The 17,420-nt window shown below is 37.7% G+C and overlaps 1 protein-coding gene across 2 annotated transcripts in view; it reads right to left on the reverse strand.

The window, feature by feature from the left end:
- The window catches only part of NFKB1 (nuclear factor kappa B subunit 1), a 123,175-nt gene that overhangs the window by 96,443 nt on the left and 9,312 nt on the right, over positions 1-17,420 (reverse strand). For both annotated transcript variants that reach the window (XM_079919681.1, XM_079919680.1), the window contains exon 2: positions 3,332-3,377. In XM_079919681.1, coding sequence (XP_079775807.1) covers positions 3,332-3,370 — 39 coding nt within the window. In that variant the 5' untranslated portion in view covers positions 3,371-3,377. The remainder of the gene's footprint in view (positions 1-3,331; positions 3,378-17,420) is intronic.

The following is a 17,420-nucleotide window of genomic DNA, read 5'->3' on the forward strand; positions in this document are numbered from 1 at the left end:
GCATTGGCAGGAGGACTCTCAACCACTGCGCCACCAGGGAAGCCCTAAATTTGTATTTTTTAAGCTACTGAACTTGTGGTAATTTGTTACAGTAGCACCAGAAAACTAATACAGTGGGCAAACAATATATTTTGATTGAATTATAATCTAACAATAAGTTACTAATAATTACTTATCCCAAGAGAAACACTTTCTTCCCACTTAGTTCACTCAGGATTTAAAATTCATACTTCTGAGTTTGGCATTTATTTCAACCTAAGTAAGTCATCTGTGGACAGCACAGAAACCAAACATGTTTCATTGTTTTATGATACGCTAGTTAGTAAATATGCTGGAGCTGACATTTTTTTAAAAAACACAAATATTTTACTTCTTTTCTTTACTAGCATATTATTGGACATTCTTGGGTACCTAAGAATCTGTATGCCTAGTTAAATCAAGACTAAGAAATGCAGTGTTTAAATAAAGAAGGCTTCAGATCCAGTTGTGAGGTATGCAAATTTTCAATTGAGGAACAATAAATGTACTCCACTTCAGTGCTTCAGAGTGAAGTTCATCTACACAATTCACCATTTGCTAAAAAGGAAATAAAGGAATGAAAAAACATGTTATTATAAAAATGGGCCCCACCTTACAGAAAGAATTCATCAGTCCCAGAGCAGAAAAGATGACCTAGCAGAAAAAAATATTTCCTATGGTCCTGCAGGTGGCTAAAACGAGTGGTTAGAGGGCCAAAACTCTGATCTTAGGAGAGACACATGCCCCACTTCAGACAAGAAGAGGGAAGCTGTGTTGTGTGCTGCAGCTTGCACTGTGCATTAGGTCAGCGGTGGGGAGTGAATTCCAGAATACATTAAAACACTGAGGACGTGCACATTTCAGGAAATATATACCATTAATCTTGAGACAAGGAAACAAACAAATAAACTTCAAGGACCTCTCCCTTCAAAAATGGAAATATCAGAACATGCCCAACTTCTGTTGCTGATGATCACAAAAACGCCCACTTAAGAAAAGCTTTCGAAATGAATGTTTTCAGCAGGTTTTACTCTTGTGTGGCATAAAGGACCATCTCTTGCTGTTAGGATTTCCTGCATATAGACAGGAAAGCATGGTTTAAAACTAAGCTGACCAACCCTAATGCTGGTTAGAGTTTGCCTTTAATTGTTAGAGATAGCATATTAAAAGCGAAAGGTAAAACACAGGTTTTTTATAATAATGAGTAGCCAAATGTTTTACATGCTTCAATCAAAGCAAATGGTCTTAGATTTATCCTATATCATCATTTGTACAATAAAATTCAAAAGAAGTATCTTAATGTGAAAAGCAATGCATACTCATTCTTTCTAAACCAATCAGAACATTATCAAGAGTAACGAATGCTATATAAGTCTATTTTATTTAAAGAAGTAATACTAAATCCCTTTGAAAGTATTGGGTTGGGGCTTCCCTGGTGGCGCAGTGGTTGAGAGTCCGCCTGCCGATGCAGGGGACACGGATTCGTGCCCCGGTCCGGGAAGATCCCACATGCCGCGGAGCGGCTGGGCCGGTGAGCCATGGTCGCTGAGCCTGCGCGTCCGGAGCCTGTGCTCCGCAACGGGAGAGGCCACAACAGTGAGAGGCCGCGTACCGCAAAAAAAAAAAAAAAAAAAAAAGTATTGGGTTGGCCAAAAAGTTGGTTTGGGTTTTCCATAAGATGTTACAAAAAACCCGAACGAACTTTTTGGCCAACCCAATATTTCGCTTTTGGTTTCTGATTCTTTGCATGCATAAATTTGGGAAATACATGTTTTAGGTGGCTAAAATTTAAGTGTTAAATGATTACAAAATGCGGACCAGGGTGTCCTGGCACCTAGTGTTCCCTCTCTCTGTCTAACCTAGCAAATTACATCTTTCAAATCTCAGCTTACATAGACTTCTTTTGGAAAGTCTGCCTAACCCTCCTCTTCTTCCCAGGCAGCACGGAGTGATCCTCCTGGACATTTCTGTCCCATACCGTGCAGACTACAACTACAGCATTTATCACCATGTGGAAACTATTCATGTCTCTGTCCCTCCTATTAGAATGGCAGCTGCCTGAAATGTGTCACATTTTTGTACCCCTCCTTAGCCAATGTTCTGGTACATAGTAATGCCTCAATGAACAGCTCATGAATGAATAAATATCAGTATTTTAAATACACTTAATATTTAATTACCCTAGAGTCTGAAAATTGCTTGCAAATGGTTCATTAAATAGATATACATTATATAAATAAATCTCTTTCTTTCTATATATATAAATATACATATATATGTATAGGGCAAAATATTACCAACCAACGAAGATTTGTTGGACTATCCAATATTTCTACAGGCTTGAAATTGAAAATTTTCAAGTACAAAGTTAGGAGGAAAAAAAAAGGACACTGGTATCCCTTTATAATTGCAAATATAATTATAATGAACAGTTTTACATTCCCAAAGCACATTCATTGCCCATTAAGTCTTTTAAAGATCCCTGTGAGTGAAGAGGGGAGGGGGGTGCTAAGTAATTCCTCAAGTTTTAAGAGCAGCCAGCACTTGGTTAAGATCTTTGAATTCTAAGTCCTTTCTACTACACCAATCTGCCTCATTAGGTGAGTTTTCAATACATACTTTGTCTTCTCCCCCAAAATGGTATGTTCAAGTCCTAACTCCTAATACCTCTGAATGTGACTTTACTTAAAAATAGGGTCTTTGCAGATGTAATCAAGTTAAGATGAGGTCATACTAAAGAATGGGCCCTCAATCCAATGCCTGGTACTTTTACAAGAGAATAGAGGAGGTTTGGATACAGAAACACAGAGGAGACAAAGGGAAGAAGGCCAATGTGCTGGAGTGACGGAGCTACAAGCCAAGGAATGCCAAGGACTGCCAGTAACCACCAGAAGCCAGGGGAGAACCACAGAAGAGGTTCTCCTTCAGATCTTCCAGAAGTAACTAACCCTGTCATCATCTTGATTTTGGACTTCTAGGCTCCAGAACTGAGAGAGAATATATCTCTGTTGTTTTAAGCTACCCAGTTTGTTGTAATTTGTTACAGCAGCCCTAAGAAACTAATACAAGTAGTTATCATTTGATCTGAAGCATATATAACTTTTATGCAACAATATGTGACAGCAGGGTTTAAGTTACTCATTTTACATGACATGTCCTCTCAGACCTTACATAGAGGGAAAGGAAAAACAATTTAAAAGAAATTTTTTACCACTTTTAGAGTTTCCCTGATAGTTACTATTGTTGCCTCTGTATATTTTAAAATATGAATACATTTACAAAAAATTATTAGTGAGATTATTAAAATACTTACTTGTTCATGCCCTCCCAAATATGGGTCGTCTTCTGCCATTCTGGAGCTGTACATCAAAAGAATACAAAACTGAACTGTAAAACTGGAAGGAACCTTAAAAATTCCACAATGCAGGAGTAAACTGCTTTATTCCAGTAAGACCAAGTATAACCCTTTTTTAAAGACCTTAGGAGGGGGATATGGTGTAGTTCCTCTTTGGAATCTAAATCTAACAGTAGAAATATTACGTAATCAAGGAATTACCACTCACATCTAACCCACAACACTGATGTCAACCTCACAGTACTGTCCTGGAGTTTGGTACAACTAGTCTTCATCCTCTGTATAAAAATCATGCCATTAGATTTCTTAGAGGCCATTTCTTTTTGTCACCATCTAGACTTCAAAGATTCACTTAGCTCTTTGTAGAGGTTATTTTCCAACCCTTCATGAATTCTGTGATAGTCCTAGAACTATCTCCCCACTTTCTACGTGCCACTTGAGTTGAGAAGCTCAGAGGGGGTCATTTTGCTGTGAGAGGGCCTGATCAGTGCTTTGCATAGCACAGGGTAGGACGGCTACAGTGTGCCGTGCTCTGTCCCCTAGAGCACTCCGCTGCTGCAGGCCACTTCCTCTGTCAGAGTGGTCCAGAAACACTGTAACATTAAACATGCAAGCAAAAGGCACAAAAATAAGAGCCCTTATTATCAAGGCTACAGTCTCAGATTTACTCAACCCCAGCCAGATACTAAAACATCACAGGCCCTAGCAATCTTCTGTTACCCAGAGGCCTTGACAAAAATTAAGAGCCACATGACCAGATAAAAACAGTATCTAAAATCACATATCATTTTGGATTTACTTAAGAAATATCCTTATCATTATTTTAAATATGTATAGGACAACTCTAGTTAAATTTACTTAGATCAAAGTTTAGACGTATTGCCTGAAAACCTAGAAGATAAAAAAAAAAAAACAGAGCTGAAAGATTTGAAGCCAATTTTTCTCTTTCTTTTTTTCTCATGAAGTCTATAAAGCATTCAACGGCACTTGAGTCTGGGCCTGTCCCAAAGTGTTAGCTGTCCACCAAAATCTGTTCTCTCCTTTTCCACAGTAATAGAGCTGTAACTGGAAACACACTCAGCCAGAGTATACCCCACCCACACTCCTGTGGGGTTAGGGATGGTCATTAGAAGAAACGCTTGCCAGTGGAATGTCAGAACTATTTATTGTGTGCCATTTCCAGGTCTGGACTTAAGGCCCTTGACATCCTTCCTCCGTGTTTTTGTTTCTTCTCTGTCCCACTGGATTAAAACCTAGGCATGAAGACCTGGCACTTACATGATGATGAATGGCAGCTAAGACTGATGGTGATGTGAGAAAGAAATCAAAGACTGTGTTCTTTAACCGGGTGTACTGTTGGGTCTCTTTGTTAGAACAGTTTAGCCCTCACTCTAATGAATATATCATTTAACATTCCAAAGTCCTCCAAAGAGGATTCCGGTTTCCAATGAAATCCTCTCCTGCTAGTGCCCTCTGTGACTGGGGAGGAGGGAAAGAGCATCGGAGGGCTCCTAGTGGAATGCAGAGTAGTGCTGAATTTCAACAAAAGGGGAAAGAGCGGCTCTGAGTTCTACAGAACAAGAATGCCATGCAGATTTGCAAGAAAATATTCGTCTAAAACAAGAAACTATTGATTGAAGATTTACAAACAGCTGTAGTTAAGACAAACAGCTAAAAAAAAAAAGGAAAACAGACCTTTTAGTGAAGAAGAATTAAATCATTAGAAATTCAAGAGTTCTTCCACTGCTGAGTGTGTGACTTTGGATATATAACTAACCCACTGTGGCCTCTGTTTCCTCATCTGCAAATGAAAGACTTTGATAAGGGATGGACCTTTGAAAGGAATAGAATTTTGTTGTGCTCGGAATATGTTAGTTAGCTAATAAATACTTATTCACAGAACAAATCACCTAAATCATAACTCTTTCTGTAAACTTGGAGTTTTATACGGACTTAAGTATATATCCATATTAAAGAATCATTAGCATAATTTTCACTTATATGAAGGATACCAGTAAATAGTGTTACACTGAAATACAGTGTTAACACTAGTTACAACATTCCATGTGAAAAATTCTTATTCTTAGAACACAGAAGCCCAAAAAGCTTCCAAGAAAAATATTAAGACCATTTTTTTTTTGCCTTTAATGTGGGTTGATCATTTGAATCCTCTCAATCTTAGCCCACAGTCTTTAAAGGCAAAGGGAGACTGCTGACTTGTTAAACTGACAGAACCTGTTCAGAACCTCTATTACACTGATTTTATGTATATATTTAAACCTGTGGATGGTTTCCTGAACTTTGATTGAATGTAAGGTGGCCCTGACCCTAATTTTAAAGACTCAACTAAATCTACTTTATTAGAACTGATGCAGGGTTATTATCATGATCACCACTGTACAGCACACCTCAATGAAGATCTCTAAATCGTAAGCACAGGAAAAAACACCAAATTAAATACAGTCCTCCCTCCAATATCCTCCCCGTGATTTATGCACGACTGAGTGCCCAAAGATCATGGTTTTAAAAGCCTAACAGCAGCCCAAGAGACACTGGGTGACGGTTAAAATCTGAACTTTTACAGCTTCTGTGAGACAGAGTTCACTGTGAAGAGCTGAGGTAACAGCAGGCTGAGAGTGATGTCAATGTTAATTCATGATTTAAAAATAAAATGTCAAACGAAACCAAGAATTATTTGGAAAGGATGAATCACCATAATATTTGCATTAATTGTAAGAGCAGGTTTTATTTCAAAATTTTGAAATACCAACTAAGCCTTTGGAACTGAAGGATTAGGAAAGACCAGGGAAAGCCTCTACTGACCCCTTGCTCCCCCAGCCCTTCCCCTCACTTTCCCTTTGCACACAGTTCTGTGCTTTTGAGGAAGGACCTTGAAACAGAACGGGAGACACTGGGTTGACTGGTGAGAAGATGGGCCTAAGCTCTGCCATCTCTCTCCCCCAACAGTGAGGCTTCCAGAAAAATGTTCACACCATGAAAATTCATACAGCTAGCTAGCAATAACTAAAATATCTCCCTGAGCGAATTGTTTGTATTTCTCACATGAAAGACATAATGTTGTAACTGGCTAAGTTCTGAATATATGATGAGTTCTGCATGAAACGCCTAATGGATTATTTTCCACACGTCTGTGACAATTCCACCACTGACATCAAAGGCCAGCATAAGTGGTTCTTAGTGAGGGCAGCAAAACCAAGGCCACAGGGTTGGACGATTAAGGGTAGAATTGGTGGCGCTCCCCTCCTTGTAACTGGGGAAATTTTCTAGGATCAGATATATTCACACTTTTTGATCAGGGCCCACTGTAAGAAAATATATTCTATTAGATTTCATTAAAAAAAACAACTACCATTAAAATCCATTAAAATGATTTCATGAGCCACTAATGGGTCACGACCTGCAGTTTGAAAAACAGAATTTTAGGTACCATCTAGAGAATAGAGTTGGGAATCAGAGAGATCAAGTGTCTCCATTTTCAACTTTATTTTCAGCCACAATGGACATCACTTAGGTGTAATTTTAGTACCTCATCTTGGATGAAATTACAAGAAAAAGAGTGACTTATTACCATCTCTCTGTTGGATAATAAATAAAGAGAAAGAATATACTGGAGTTTCTTTCCACAGAGGAATTTTTTGGAGGAAACATGCTGTAAGGTTTATGCACTACATATGTGAAACATTGTATGTGTACTACATATAATATAAAACATTCAAATAAAGAGTGTCTATTGACTCTGCAATTCCACTTCCAGGAATTTGTACTAAAGAATTACATGAGCAAGTGTGCAAAAAAATAAGTACAAGAATATTCACTGCAGCAAAAAACTGGAAAGAGTCTAAAAGTCCTTTGATAGGAGATTATTTAATTATAATTATGCTACATTCATAGTTATATGTTATGTAACTGCTAAAAATAATAATTCACATCCATATATAGTAACACAGGGACTTTTACTCCCTAAGTTATAAATTTCTGTTTTAATTTTCTAACTTAATTATGTAATTGGAAATATATTTTTTAATAGAAAAAAAAGAGAAAATCAAACACTGTCCTGAATTTAAATTTTAACTCTGACATCTTTAACGGTTAATGATATACAGTGAAGAAAACATAAAGTATGAATGAATCAAAAACTTCTAAGCACTACTGGAATCCTCTTCGTAATAAATAGAAAAAAAATTAACGTTAAAGTGGCTATTTATTTACATCTTTCTGATGATATACTGACTTAGTGATGAAAGAAAAGTAAAGTTAATGGTGATTTAGTTACTTTTCTCAGAAGAGCTGATTTTTTAAAGTTTTTGAAAAAGAATGAATATTTGTGTCCTACCATGTTTAGATTTGTATAAACTCATTTTCTATGTTTTTCCACTCCTCCATCCATTTTCAGCTCCCTATTTTTTTTTTTTTTTTTTTGGTACGCGGGCCTCTCAGTGCTGTGGCCTCTCCCGTTGCGGAGCACAGGGTCCGGACGCTCAGGCTCAGCGGCCATGGCTCACGGGCCCAGCCGCTCCGCGGCATGTGGGATCCTCCCGGACCGGGGCACGAACCCGTGTCCCCTGCATCGGCAGGCGGACTCCCAACCACTGCGCCACCAGGGAAGCCCTCAGCTCCCTATTTTTTGAGTTGGGTACAATATGACCAATTAACACATAGAATAGCTACCTAATAAGTACAAATGCATTGTGCTTGGAGCTGGTATAAGATAAGGTCCCTGTTTACAATGGAATACCAATCTAACAACATTCAACTATTACGGCATGCAAAGCTTACTAGCACAGTTAGGGATACATAGCAAATGTTAGCCATTTTATTAGGTAGCACCGTAAACATTATGTTTATAATAAATTACGGGAATAATAGGCAGTAAGAGTGTAGGCACTCTGAGAAGAATCAAGGATTTTTCTTCCAAACATTATGTTTATAATAAATTACGGGAATAATAGGCAGTAAGAGTATAGGCACTCTGAGAAGAATCAAGTATTTTTCTTCCAAACATTATGTTTATAATAAATTACGGGAAAAATAGGCAGTAAGAGTGTAGGCACTCTGAGAAGAATCAAGTATTTCTCTTCCCCGTCCTACACATTTACTGATACACTGCCACATTCCCTCCCTATCCTAACCCTTATCACTGCTGAATAAAATGTTTGCATTTTGCCTCCAGGGACATTTGGCAATGTCTGGAGACATTTTCATCTGTCACAACCCGCAGGTGGTCCTACTGGCATCTAGTGCGTAGAGAACAGAAATGCTGCTAAACATCCTATAATGCACAGGATGGCCCCTCACAGTAAAGAAATATCCGACCCCAAATGTCATTAGTGCCAAGGATGAGAAACCCAGTTGCATGCCACAGTGTCATGATAGTATGCTGGTTCACATGGAGAAAGAACTAAACTTTACTGACTACCTCCCATGAGTAAGGAATTAGAGATAGTGCTTCATATATTTCAGTTAATTCTCACAATATTCCTGAGAACACTGAGGTTTAGAGAGAAGAAGCCATTCGCTCAGGTTGATAAGAGTAATGCTGGCTGCTCTGACTCCACGGACTATGATTTGAATATCACTTGTCTAAGAGGCAGAATTGATTTTCCTTCTGGACTCACAACTTTATTTTAATACAGCATCTTTGCTCTAGGTCTCCTGAATGTTCAGGCTGGAGGTAGTCTACCCATAGCACACCCTGAAAAGCAGAACAGCACTGTGACAGTACACAAAACTTAAGGGAATCCTTCCTGAGAACCAAATGTGAAGTTAAAAATACGAAACAATGTTAATGCAAGTGGTAGTTGCTTTTTGTTTTGTTTTGTTTTAGATGTCTCCATTGATCAACTTCAAAGGATAGAAAGAGAATAAAGAGATTCTCTCTGAAAGCTGCCCACAGAAAACACCACACTCACTAATGGTATGATAAAAGTACGTAGTACATATTTAAAATTAAGGTATATTGAAATGCTCCTTGAATGCTTTCATTAATTTAGTCATTCATTAAAAAAAATATTGAAACTACTATGTGTCAGTTACCAAAGATACCAAAGTACACAAGAGTGAAGCAGTACCTGTACTCACAGAGCTAACAGTTGTGGCAGACTGAAAGCAATGGCCAAAAATTCTTTGCAACTCCACCTGACAAGAGGAAAAATCTATTTCTCCATCCCTTGAATCTCGGCAGGGCTGTAACTTACTCTGACCAACACAGTGAGGTAGAAGGGTGAGTTTTAAATGCAGACTTCAAGAGGCCTTGCAATGACCAACCATTCTGTTCTCTTGGAACACAGCTGCCATGTGAATAAGCCTGGGCCAGCCCACTGGAGGATGAGAGGCCACATGGTGCAGTGAGGGGAAGTCCTAGCAGAGGGTCCCCTGGACCACACAGCACCAGCTAAGCAGCCGAAAGACTTCAGAGATCCCCAGAGCCAGGCGAGACCAGATGACCTAGACAGCCTCCCCAACTGGGAGAAATAACAAATGTTTGTTTCTTAGTTAGCTTTGTGGTGATTTTTTTATGTAGCCAAAAGCTAACTAATGCAACAGTTTAGTAAGTAGGAAGACAGGCAAAAACAATGCAACACGGTAAGTGTCATGGGAAATGACAGGTATGTGGGGAATGTGTTAGACATCTTGGTGATTCAATAATTACACTTTCTTTGTTAGGGTCCTATTTAGAACACTCTTTGTACTCATTTTTACTTTATTGGCCTATTCAGTTTCCAGCGGAACAAAAGAAAGAAGGACAAGAGGCAAAACCACCATGGTATAAACAGAAATAAAATTAGCACTGTTAAAACCTTCAAAATATAAATATTAATGAATTGCTGCTAGCTTTAAGCAGTGATACCATTATAAAACAATAATGTTTTTAATCCTTTCAACTCCCTACTATCTAACACCAAATTCATCACTCCTATGGCAATGGGCCCCATTCCTGACTTTCCAGGTTTTGCCAATATATCATTCTCTCCTGTACTCAGAGCCAAAACTTCAACATTTTCTCCTTTTCCCTCTGCTTATTTCACACCCATCCAGTCAATAATCAATTTCTGTTGATTTTTTTCTTTGTATTATTTCTTGTATCTGCCCCTCCTTTGCACTTTCCTTTCACTGTTACACCCTAGTTAAACATTCATTGCCTTACCTCTGAATAACAATGATAGCCTCCATACTGTTCTCCTTTACTGTGGTATTTCTTCTTCCTTAAGCCTCTTTCACATTATTGCCACATTACTTACAAGACCAAGTCGAAAGCCCTCAACCGTTCACCATATTGTACTATAAGCATCACCTTAATAGGCTCTTAATGCTTAATAGGTGATGCTTATCATATAATATGCTGAGTGGTTGAGGGCTTTCCACTATGTCCTAATACTACATCCTAACCAAAACCTTCTACAACAGGCAGACTGATCATTCAAAAATGCCTTGCTCATTTGCATCTTGTGTATTTGTTCACAGTATGCCCTGCATCCTAAAATGCCACCTTTCCTACTTAAATATTACCCAGTCCTCAAGCCTCTACTGAAATCCAACATTTGCCAAGAAACCCTATATTTCCTCTGTAACCTGCAGCTTTATAGTCCACATAAGGGCTATAATACTTCTGTGTATCGATGACTGCACACTGAACAACATACTATTCTACTGCAATTTAACTTTATATATTTATCATCTTTTTAACTGGATATAGATGCCTAAATATAATAGAGTTTTACTTCTTTGAATCGCGAAATTAGTAAATAAGTACTTTAAAAAAATTACCTTTGCATTAATGGTAAGAAACAGTGCAATTCCAGATTTGTTCAAATGTGGACTTTTGGTTTCAGTCATGACACTAACAATTATTGAACTTGCCCCATTGCCATACTCAAATGTAAAGCTATACAAAATACTTGAAGCAATAATTTAAGACACTGGACAAGAGACAGTATAAGGCTGTATACCATAAGAGAATGGAAATACTTGAGGTGTGTTCCAAACTCACTTTTTGACTGAGGGCACGTTCCAAACTATGACACAAGGACGTAGAGCCCAAATAGAGAGCAGCAATCTCACAGGGGAGAGTATCAGAAAGGAGAGATACACAGAGAAAGAGGCTCATAAATCTTCAGAGGGGTCACTTCTGGGCACTGGCCAAATATAAAACTGTGCTAGTGCAGGACAAGATTCTGCAGAGCCTACTAGAAAATAGCTGCTGGGGATCCAGATCCAGGGACAAGGGGGAACAATGATAAGCTGAACTGAGATTCCAGAAGTTCCCGGAACTTCTGAGAGACACTGAAGTTCTAATCATCTAGGGTGAAGAGACGTCACTTAACAATCTTAACATTCAGTTGTGACCTCAGAAGACCATGCAATGGGAGTAAAGGATATACCCTAGAATAAAGGCTACTCTAAACTCATCTTAATAAAACCAGGTGATCCACCAATAAATTTATTGCCCGTTACCACAAAATTCAACAGTCTTTAACAGAAAACAAAGATCCATACTCTCTACAATGGGGTATCCACAATGTGCAACACAAAATGACAAAACATGCAAAGAAGTAGAAAAATGTGACTCAGAAGAAGAAATATGACACAAATGATGAAATGAGCAGCCAGTACCTTTAAAACTGCCAATAGTAACATGTTCACGAATGTAAAAGGAAATATGGATATAAGGGATAAACAGATAGGAGATCTCAGCAGAGAAAAGAAAACTATTAAAAAAGAAAAATAACCAATGGAAAATTCTAGACTGAAATGAAATTTCACTAGGTGTACTTATTAACATATTGAGCAATGGGGAAGAAAGGATCAATAAACTTGAATAATGGCCAATAAAAACTATTCAAGTGAAGCACAGAGAAAAAAGGCATAAAGAAATTAAGACACCTTCAGTGACTTATGAGACAACATGAAGTGGTCTTAACACATGTATAATTTAGAATCCCAGAAAGAGGGAGAAGAGAGAAAAAATATTTGAAGAAATAATGGTGGAGAATTTTCCAAACTTGATTAAAAAAAAAAATCAACCCAAGAATCTCAAAGAACCCCATGCTGGATAAACACAAACAAAACCACAGTTAGCCATATTACAGCCATACTGTGAAAAACTAATAAGAAAAAGAAAAAAATCCTAAAAGCACCCAGGGACAAGGGGAAACAATGATAAGTATGATAGCTGACTTCTCATCAGAAACAATGATGCAAGTGCTGAATGGAAAAAACTGAATCAGTGAACAATTCTATATCCAGCAAAAATATCCTTTAAAAATAAAAAGTGAAATGGACATTTTTCAAATAGACAAGAGCTGAGAGAATGTGTAGTCAGCAGGTCTGCTAAAAGATATGTTAAAGAAAGTTCTCCATGCTGAAGGGAAATGATACTAGATAGAAACTTGGACCTACATGGAAGAATAATAAACACCAGAGGTGATGAATATGTGGGTAAGTATAAGACTTTTTTCTTGTTTGTTATTCAAGAGAAACATTACAATAAATTTTGGGGTTTATAACCTATGCAGAAGTAAACTGTATAACGATAACAACACAGAGGAAGGGAAGAGGACAAATGGAAGTAAAACACTATCGAATTCTCACACTATATATGACATGTTACGGTATTAATTCATGGTAGACTCAAGGATGCATATTATAATCCCTAGAGCAACCACTTAAAAAAGTAGCCGACGAAGGACATAAAATGGAATTTAAAAAGTAAACTTGGTTTATTCAACAGATGGCAGGAAAGGAGGAAAAAATGAATAAAGAACAGAGGGCACAAATGGATAACAATTACCAAGATAGTAGGCTTAAACCCAACCATATCAATAATTACATGAAATAGAAATAGACTAAAGTCACCTATAAAAAAGTAGAGATGGTCAGACTGGACACAAAAGCAAGACTCAGGTATATGCTTTTCATGAGAATTACACTTTAATATTAAAGACTGAGATAGCCTCAAAGTATAAAGATGGGAAGTTATACCAGTTACACCATGGAAATACTAAATATAAGAAAGCAGGCTATACTAAAATATCATATACAGTACACTTCAAGAGAAGAACGATTACCAGGGACAAACGGGAACATTTCATAAGAATGAAGGGTCAAATCATCATGGAGAAATAATGATCGTAATGTGTATGTATATGTTAACAGAGCTTCAAGATGCATGAAGTAAAAAGTGGCAGAACTAAAGGAAGCAGAAATAGCCACAACTATAGTTAAGACTTTTAACACTCTTCTCTCCATAACTGATAAAAGCAAATCAAGAGAACATCAGTAATTTTCACAGAAAATTAAGGAACAACACCATCAGCCAAATTAACCTAAGTGCATATACAGAACATTCCACCAGTGATTGCAGACTACACATTCTTTTCAAGTGCACATGGAACACTCATCAAGATAGACTATATGTTGGACCACAAAACAAGTCTCAATAAATTTCAAAGAAGTGAAAACATATAAAATATATTATCCAAACACAATGAAATTAAAAACCAAGACTAGAAAGATACCTAGAAAATCCTCAAACATATATGATTAAGTCATGTGTTAAACTGGGTGTGTGCCTCTTAGAATCAACAAACATAGTAAATATAACTTCATTACCCTGTATGAAAGAAGCATCTAAATTCTTGCTGTACCTTGTCCATTGTAACCATGGGGGGCAAAGATTTTTTAAGAGAAGTGATTAGGATGCATTCTAATGCTTTCTATAAGAAACAAATCTTTGCCTGTGGTGTTTTCTTAATCACAGATGACTGAAATTTATAGGATCAAAAAATATTTTGGACATTTTCTAACCATATTATAATTGTCATGTATATCAAATGGCAGATTCCATTCTAAGTAACATTTCTTTTTGTTTACACTACAGCAGGATAAAATCTGGTGAATATAAATTTGCATATCTATAAAAGTTCTCTAAAGATTTATAGTAAATTGGCTAAACCTTTACATGTTAGAACTGATGTCACTCGTGGGGAGATTGCTGCCTTCCATTTCCATATAAAAACCAATTCAATACACCTACTCAAAGTTTGAGGTCTTTCACTAAGGTGGCATTCAAAAGGGATTTGACTTACTGGACCTTGTTCTGAACTTTTTGCTTCCACATTTCTACTTCTACAGATTTCTTCCTCCCTAAAACTAGAGTACGATGGTGGGGGAGGATGTATGAATACGCACAGCACAGAGGCCTTTTAGGGCAGTTAAATTTACTCTTGTATGATAACCATAACGATGGATACATGTAATTATACATTTGTCTAAACCCACAGAATGCACACCACCAAGAATGAACTGCAGTGTAAACTCTGGATTTTGGGTGATTATGATGTGTCAATGTCAGTTCATCCACTGCAGCAAACACACTGTTGTGGTCGGGGAACACTGATAACGGGGGAGACTATGCATGTGTCGGGGAGGGAGTATACGGTAAATCTCTGTACTTTCCCCTCAATTTTGCTGTGAACCTTAAACTGCTCTAAAAAAATAAAGTCGTAATAAAAAAAGAGTATGACCAAATTTTAATTTCATGTCTGACCTTTGTCTTGAGGACCAATTTGGAGTATTTGTATTTTCAGATTGAGGAGGAGGAGACCTTGTGGATTATGAATTAGAGATTAATATTCCTTTTTTTTTTTTTTTTTTTTGGCCGTGCTGCATGGCATGCAGGATCTTAGTTCCCCCACCAGGGATCAAACCCGTGCCCCTTGCAATGGAAGCGCGGAGCCCTAACTACTGGACAGCAGGGATTTCCCAAGAGATTAATATTCTTTTGATCAAACATAGAGAAACTGATCACATTCTCTTAAATCTGAATATGATGACTTTAGTATGGATTTTCATTTTTACTAATTCTACAATATCAATAAAAATATATCCTTTATGTTTTAAGAGAAAAGGATTCATCATGTGGACCAGCAATACTTGGTTCTACGTATGTGGTGACAACTGGCCTGGAGGGAGAAAATGGTTTCCTTTAAGAAAGAATCACAACAAGCTTCCGATTACACACACACATAAATAATAATTTGCAAGCATCAAAATTAGGCCTTATACAGAGGACCGTTCAGTCCTTAATCTAGATATGAAGGCCTTTTCACAATGACCATGCCTATAGATAAACCCTTCAATATATGCAGATGTCAATGTATTGGGTTGGCCAAAAAGTGCCTTCGGTTTTTAAGTAAAATAAGACACATTTTTCATTTGCACCAAGAACTTTACCAAGCAATGTATTCACCCTTTTGTTCCATTATCTTCTGTCATTTTTCAGGCAGCTTCATAATTCCATCTTCCCAAAACTTTTTCTCTTTTTGAGCAAAGAACTGATCCTGTGCCTTTTACAGTCTTCCAGGGAATTGAAATTTTTTCCATTAAGAGAATTTTGTAAAGACCGAAATAAATGGAAATCCGAAGGTGTAATGTCTGGTGAATACGGCGATGAATCAGAACTTCCCGGCCACGCTGTAACAGTTTTTGCCTGGTCATCAAAGAAACATGCAGTCTTGCGTTATCCTGATGGAAGATTGTGTGTTTTCTGTTGACTAATTCCAGATGCTTTTTGTCAAGTGCTGCTTTCAGTTGGTCTAACTGGGAGCAGTACTTGTTGGAATTAATCGTTTGGTTTTCCAGAAGGGGCTCATAATAGAGGACTCCCTTCCAATCCCACCACATACACAACTTCACCTTCTCTGGATGAAGACCTGCCTTTGGTGTGGTTGGTGGTGTTCATTTCATTTGCCCCACGATCTCTTCCATTCCACATTATTGTACATTATAGACTTGTCATCGCCCATCACAATTTGTTTTAAAAATGGAACGTTTTCATTACGTTTAAGAAGAGAATCGCATGCGGAAATATGGTCAAGAGGTTTTTTTCCACTTACCTTACGTGGAACCCAAACATCAAAGCGATTAACATAACCAAGCTGGTGCAAATGATTTTCAACACTTGATTTGGATATTTTGAGTAGGTCAGCTATCTTCCGCGTGGTATAACGTTGATTGTTCTCGATTAATGTCTCGATTTGATCGCTATCAACTTCAACTGGTCTACCCGACCACAGAGCATTGTCCAGCACGAAACTTCGCAAACCACTTTTGACATGTTCGATCAGTCACAGCACCTTCTCCAAATACTTCACGAATCTTTTTTTTGTTTCAATTGCATTTTTACCTTTCTTGAAATAATAAAGCATAACAGGCCGAAAATGTTGCTTTTTTCTTTCCATCTTCAATATTAAAATGGCTACACAAAAATTCACCAATTTGGGGCTTCCTTGGAGGCGCAGTGGTTAAGAATCCGCCTGCCAATACAGGGTACACGGGTTCGAGCCCTGGTCTGGGAAGATCCCACATGCAGTGGAGCAACTAAGCCCGTGTGCCACAACTGCTGAGCCTGTGTTCTAGAGCCTGTGCTCCACAACAAGAGAAGCCACCACAATGAGAAGCCCGCGCGCAGCAACGAAGACGCAATGCAGCCAAAAATAAATAAATTAAAAAAAAAAGTCACCAATTTTGATGTCTTTTTTTACATGCACGCTGATATGACAGCTGTCACATACAATCTAACAAAATGGTTTCAAATGAAAATAAAGATAACTAAGTGCTACTAGAGCCATCTTACAGAAAAAAACGAATGAACCTTTTGGCCAACCCAATATAAAGTGAGAAGGAAAAAGGGTGAACCACCCTCTCCTCTATGTCTGGTAAGGTCTGAATACTTCTTTCTCCCGTGTCTCTTTGTCACTGATCTTAACTGCTCGGCAATAAGCAAAATATCTACTCAAACTCATAAATGACAAATTAATGTCAAAATTTAATTTTTAAATATTTTCACTTACATATTTTGTTCGGTGAGGAAAATCTGAGATAAGCTGCCCTTAGGGCTTTTAACAATAGGAGAGTTAGTGCCTACTTGTGTAAAGCTCATTATTAGCACCTTGAAGTAATGAATTCATTCAGTCAACTCTTGATTGTTACGCGGACAAATATGAGTCACGGAACCAACATTTACGTA

The sequence above is a fragment of the Stenella coeruleoalba genome, assembly GCF_951394435.1.
Source record: "Stenella coeruleoalba genome assembly, chromosome: 4".
NCBI lineage: Eukaryota > Metazoa > Chordata > Mammalia > Artiodactyla > Delphinidae > Stenella > Stenella coeruleoalba.